The 6,816-nt window shown below is 32.4% G+C and overlaps 1 protein-coding gene and 1 pseudogene across 1 annotated transcript; both read right to left on the reverse strand.

The window, feature by feature from the left end:
• Window positions 1-352: 352 nt before the first annotated feature.
• On the reverse strand, window positions 353-1,744 carry LOC131603385 (F-box/kelch-repeat protein At3g06240-like). Its single transcript, XM_058875688.1, has 2 exons — window positions 1,595-1,744; window positions 353-1,456 (listed from the first exon to the last, which is right to left on the reverse strand). Exons 1-2 carry the CDS (start codon window positions 1,671-1,673, stop codon window positions 588-590), a joined length of 948 nt encoding a protein of 315 aa, XP_058731671.1. The 5' UTR covers window positions 1,674-1,744; the 3' UTR covers window positions 353-587.
• Window positions 1,745-5,855: 4,111 nt separating this feature from the next.
• LOC131603394 (F-box/kelch-repeat protein At3g06240-like) lies at window positions 5,856-6,816 on the reverse strand (annotated as a pseudogene).

Below are 6,816 nucleotides of genomic sequence, written 5' to 3' on the forward strand. Positions count from 1 at the left end.
CTCAACTAGCATAATTGTAATTTCTAGCAGGCACCACAATATAAATTAGAACTCAAATCATTCTCATTAGCTCTTTTGGAAGCCTTCACTAGTTTATTAGGACCCAGTTCAGCCAAGTCATGCTCTTGGAGTTTGTGCTCACTAACTCTTTGGATGCTCCACAAATTTTTTTCCATCAGGGTCTAATACAAGAATGCAGATTTGATATATAGTCTATTTAATATAATTTTCATCATCAATGATTTGCAATAGCTATAAAAATTCAAACAGTATACAATCTGCTGAACTCATTGGAATAATTTACCTTATAGGACAATTTCAAGCAATATTCAAAACATATATTAGAATAAAATCCAGCTACATACATAAATAACAGTAACAGTGAATCACACAAACAAAACTGTCAATTTGTTACCATTCAAACATATGATTCAGAAGAACCTCATCTACTTAAACACTTCAGTGCAAAGACTATACATACATAGCCATTGTTACATTATGAGTTATGATCTAGTTCATTATAAATATCAAGAAAATAGTGAAGGGGAATATTTCATAACCTCATTCTTCTTGTTTCTATCATCTTCTCAAGCTTGCTTGTTATCACCATCACTTGGGAGTGAAAGCAGAGAATCTATATACATAGTCATTTTGCATATAAGATCGTATTTAGGATAAGAATGTTTCTCTAGAAATTGCCCATTTTTATCATACTTCACCAATCTATCGCGTTCACCTGCCCCAATTATATCACCACTTTTTGTACAGCACAATGGAGAAAAGGCCACATTTGGGCAAACGCTGAGATCAATAGTAAGAACAAGAGTCCAAGAGGAGTTCACTTTGTATTCTTTCATGACCCATATTTCAACTTCATCATCAGTATCATTCTCAGTATATACGCTGAGATATTCTCCATATACCCACAAACCACCACATTGCAAAGGATGTGGCAAAGGCATATATGAAAGTTTCTTTTCCATTAAATCAAATGCAACAATAACATCAGTTTGTAAATCATAACGATAAGCCAACCAATGAATAGCTCCCTTGTATAGACACCCACCTGTGGGCTCAATCTCGGAGCTATAAGGGAAGTGAGGACCCTTAACTTCTTTCCATGTATTAGCTTTCAATGAGAAGTACTCCAAGTGTAATGTAGGATCATCCGAATAATGATAGGACATTAAAACAACCAAGTAATCTTCGGTTGAATGGTCGTACCCAAAACCATAGAAATATTCATTGTCTAAATTGGAATCAACATTGGAACCAAAAGGAGATAAAGGTATTTGTTTGTGAACTCCAGTGGTTGGATTCCATATATAGATGTTTAAGGAACTGCATATAAGTATGAAACCTCTACATGACCCTTTAACTTCAAAATCTGTAAAGTCCTCTAGAAACATATAATCAAGGCTGAGTGAAACAGAAGCGCTGTCATAGCCAACCGATGCTTCAAAATCGATGGATAGAGATTCATGAGTTGAATATGATATTAATAGAATTCTACGAGTGTGTGTTTCAGAGTTAAGTTGAAAATGTGAATTAGCAAAGTGAGGATCATGAGAAATAAGAGAAAACCATAACTTACAAACAGACTTGAAACGTATAAGAGACTTTACCGGCAACCTCAGTAAGATTTCGATAATCAATTCATGTGGCAGAAACATTTTCTTAGATAAATGTTGTTTGCAAGTTTTCTTCTCTACTCGCTGTATTCTCCTTTTACTGAGTTGCAGACAGTGCCTCTCTCTAGGTTAGAGATGACGGATTAAAGAGTAATTGGGCTCCAACGCAAGAGCCCACTTATATTTTACTAATATAGGCCCAATTTCTGAAAAGAGAATTTCTTATTAGACCCTGTAATCTTCTTGGTCACCCGCGCTGAAATCCTTTTACTTAAGTCAATTTTTTATGAAAAAAATGTGATTTCGAAAATGCACTTTCAAAAATATATTTTTTAACAAAAAAAAAAGTGTTTTCAAGAGTAAGTTATTTTCCAGAAAAAAGTGATTAATATTAGGACAACGAAATTCATATAAGCTATCACTATATTATATATAAATAAAAAACTAAAAAAACACTGAAAATACACTCTCAACATTAGTATTATTAAAAATATTTAATGTTAAAGTCGGCTATTTGATATTAAATTTTTTTTTTTAAGATTGAATTATCTCTCAAATTAACAAAATTAAAAAAAAAAAACAAAAAGTCCTCTTTCTATGGAGAGTGGTGTCATAAACTCTCTCATATTATATTGGTTAATTTAAAGTCTTTTCCTTGTTTAATGTTCTTTTTCCCTCTTTAAGTTGAGCTAATTTTTTCATGATTGTTACTTTTTTTATTTATGATGCACGGTATTACAAGATTGTTTAGTTGCATTTGCATTTGTTTATTCATTTGTCTTATCTATTTTTTTTTTATTCAGGGCCGTCTTTGAGGGTGTGCAAGGCGGGCTAGCGCACAGGGCCTCAAATTTATTAGAGGCTTAAACTATAGCTAAATAGAGTCACATAAAATATTTGTCATGTTAAATCGTTCTTAAATAGGGCCTCCATTTGTTTTTCTATGGTTAAACCTGTGTCTAACCTACATAGAGCTTCTAACAACTAGAGACAACTCTGCTTTTATCCAATTGGACACTCCATTGAAGATGATGAGTTATATTGATAATTTGAAGGTGTTTCTAGATTAGACGATGATGAATATTGAATATACGTAGAATTTTTTTTTTTCTTTTTGAAGAATTCTCAGTCGATGTTATCTTCCATCCATGCATACTCAATATTGAATAACGCACCTTCAACTTGAGAAAAAGTACATTAATTAAGAGATTTTTCTCTGATGTCACACTTTTCTTTTTTTCTGTGAACAACTCATTGTAACACTCAATAAATTTTTGAACAAGGTCATTTATTCGATATCACCGATATTTTAAATGGTTGGGTTGCTTTTCTCGAGACTTTCCAGTTCCCACAATACTAATTATAATTGACAATAAGATTGATGATGCATAAAATTAAGGTATGGTTCAAAATATGTAGATTTAGCTTCATGAGCTAAAGGTGATATAAACATAATTCTATGATTGTGTGTTGCGACTGTAAGTTTAAAATGTAAATTTGTAAAGTGAAGATCACAAGAGATAAGAGACGTAACTGACAATCTCAATATGATTTAGATGATCAATTTATGAGAAAGATACAAAGTCTTTGTTTCCATGATTTTTTTTCCTTAGCTTTATGACTATTGGATAAGATTTCAATGTCGGATGAAATAATTTTTATTATAAAAAACTTATGTATTACTTAACCCAAATTTTTATTAAATGTAACCATTCAATCAAAAAATTAAATATAAATGAATTGTAACAATGCAATCAATTTTTTTAAGTTGAGATTTTTTTAAAATTTCTAAAAAAAAAATTTGATATATGCAAAGACAATGCCACAATCTAATATTAGTTTTTATAAAATATAGTTTATGCAGAGGATGCAACAATGCCACTACCTCATATTAGTGTTGCGCACTTCTGCTATCTTTACTCTAGGGTCTATCAGTTGGACCTATCACCGAAGCCCATAAGTTTCCCCACTTTCTTATAAATTCAATGATAAAAAATTTACTTTGTACTCCAACAATTAGCATTATTTTCCTATAATTTTTAAAAATATCAATTTTACCCTTCAATATTTCTAACAATTTTATCATTTTACTTTTTAATATTTATAAAAAAAATAGAAAATTGTACCCCTACGCATACAAGGGATGGCAACAGGTCGGATCGGGTACGGGTTTCGCACTACCCAAACCCGCATCTGAAATCGACACCCGAAGCCAAACTCAAACTCAAAAATTGTTCGGGTGGCAAAATGACACTCACGGCCACACCCGCTGGGTTCAGATTTTTTCACCCAAACCCGCAGCAAAATACATTTTTACTACAATTTTTCACAAAATATAATATATATATATATATATATATATATATATATATATATATATATATATATATATATATATATGAGAAGGGTTATATTTACTCCAAGAATAAGTGTTGAACACTTACTCCAAATCTTAACCATTGATTTTCATTAATCTAACGGTTTTAATTGATCATTTAATATAATTATTTTTGGAAATATTTTTCTATATAAAACTTTAATTAAAACCGTTGGATTAATGATAACCAATGATTATATTTTTCTATATATAAGCGGGTGTGATTTCGGGTTTCTGGTGCGGGTTTCACACTACCCAAACCCGCACCCAAAATATCGGGTGGCATCCGAACCCAAACCCAGTCAACTCGGGTTTTCACCCATTGACTCGGATGCAGGTGGACCCCGCGGGTTTGGGTCTGTTTGCCATCCTTTTTTAAAGTGTTCCGGTAAATTTGGAGAATTTAACTTGCCACTCCCCAATTTATACCTGCCACCCCTTCAAATAGAGTGTTTTTACCAAATTATCCCCGTAAAATACCGGATTTTTTGAAATTTTCGGTATCGTACCAGAAATTTTGATTATTTTACCAACTTTACCGTGCCTAATGCTACATATCAGAAAATTAAAATTTCCGGTACCGGATTTTTCAAATTTATGGTATCCAGAGAAGTTAAAATTGATATCGGAAATTTGAAATTTTCGGTACATAGAAAATTAAAACAATCACAGGAATAGTGTATAAGAGTGCACATCACCACCACATGTATGCAAATTTCCGGTTGATATATAAAATTTTCTGGTATAAGAGTGCACATCACCAATATTACAGGAAATTTGAAATTTCCGGTATATGAAAAATACCGGAAATTTGAAATTTCTCCGGTAATATTGGGACTTAATTTTTTAAATTGCACAGGAAATTTTGAAAATTCTAGTAAATGGATACTAGAATTTTTTTAAAAACAAAGAATTTCCGGTATCGACCATAGAGAGGTACTAGAAATTTGCTCTGCAGTACCGGAAATTTACTTTTTGATGATTTTGGCAACAATAATTTTTTTTCCAGAAAAAGGTAAATTTTTTGAGTAAATAGTGTCAGGGGCATTTTGGGAATAACATAAAATGGAGGGTGGTAACTATAAAAATAGGGGGTGGCAAGTTAATTTCTCTTAAATTTGTGACAATCACAATTCTTAAGCCTCTCCAAAGCATTTGAAGTTTGAGAGTAACAAGATCAACGATTTTTCACAAGGCTGCAGTCAACGATTTCCAAAGAAATTTTATGTTGTGTCATAGGATGCAAGAATTCATATTAGCCATGGGATAAGATCCATGCATATTTCAATAGGATGTTAATGTCAAACTATGTCAACTTTGCTCTGAACTAAAAAAGATGAGGTTTGTAAGTGGCTCAATCTTGGAGTTCCTCAAAATTGATTCCACTATATTTTCAAGTTTTGGCGTTTTTATTTTTGGATTTTATCTGTATGTTAATGGTCATCTTGAAACCAATAAGGTAGAGGATTCATTGACAAAGAAACAAATATGATTCCTGTTGGTAGGAGGTTGACTGTCTTTGATTTTTGGTTAACATCAAATGAATGACGCTTGGTTAACATCAAATTATGCAGGTAGGATAGAAAGAATTGACGGCCTCATGTAATCGCATTATTGAGTCTTGTTTTCACTGAGCTAGTCACAGTTTCTATACAACAAGTAGACAAATTTTTTGCCTATGGCTAATAGTTTAACAATTAAGACCCATCTCTTCAGTTTATGACCTGTGCAAACTGTATTCACTTTATCTTAAACCCTTTTCTTTGAAAACTCTAATTCATGTAAATGTGGCACAAATTAGGTTCATGAGGTGATTTAACTTTGATGTTTCTTCTGATGTGAAGTCTTATAAATTCATGTGTTGGTCATTAATTTGAAACACAAGCTTTCAACATTTTCAACAAAGCTATTACAAATCTTTGACCAATAAATATCCCATGAAATTTTACATCAGCTCAATCATCATACCACTCTCTAAAACCTTATTGATTGCAGCAGTCCAATAGTTCATTATACAAGATATAATGTATTACCTCATTCTTCTTGTTTGTGTCGTCTTCTTAAGCTTGCTCATTGTCACAAGGGAGTGAAAGTAGAAACTCTGTATACAGAGCAACTTGCGATTGACATGGATAGTTACAATATGAACGATGCTCTAGCAACTGTCATTTGTTGTCATACTTCACCAATCCACTACCAACATTTATTCCAATAATTTCTCCCCTTTTTGTACAACATATCGGTACTGAGTGGAAATGACATCAATAAATAGAACAAGAATCTTAGTCCAAGACAAATGCACCATGTATTCTTTCATAACCCATATTTCAACTTTATCATCTTCCATAGCCCACAGACTGAGAAATTCTACAAATACCCCCAAATCACAATCTATAAGTTCGTGGTAAAAGTCATATGGAAAATCTATCTCTAAAAGTTTTGTTTCCACCAAATGAAAGGCAACAATAACATCCATGGATGAATCATGACGAAAAGTCAACCAATGAATAACCCCTTTAAAGAGCAGCCCTACTCTGCGATCTTCAGAAGCATTCATGGAAACATAGTGAGTATAGTTCACCAATCCATGACACTCAATTTCTTTCCATGTATTATTTCTCAATGAGAAAAACTCCAAATGTGATGGAATTATTGGCTAAGGTTTTACTTTTGTCATGTGAGAATGAAACCACCAAGTAATCATCCGTTGACAGATCATATCCAAAGCCATATACAAAAGAGGAATATTTGGAATCCAAGTTGGAATCAATAGGGGACAAAATCAATAGAAACAAAATGAAGCTCAAA

The sequence above is a fragment of the Vicia villosa genome, linkage group LG1, assembly GCF_029867415.1.
Source record: "Vicia villosa cultivar HV-30 ecotype Madison, WI linkage group LG1, Vvil1.0, whole genome shotgun sequence".
NCBI lineage: Eukaryota > Viridiplantae > Streptophyta > Magnoliopsida > Fabales > Fabaceae > Vicia > Vicia villosa.

What these genes read in the sequence shown, in the direction of transcription:
- LOC131603385 (XM_058875688.1), bottom strand. Translation starts at nt 1,673, where the DNA reads ATGTTTCTGCCACATGAATTGATTATCGAAATCTTACTGAGGTTGCCG. An exon ending in TATACGTTTCAAGTCTGTTT is followed by an intron (nt 1,457 to 1,594) that starts GTAAGTTATGGT and finishes TCGATTTTGAAG; the next exon opens with CATCGGTTGGCTATGACAGC.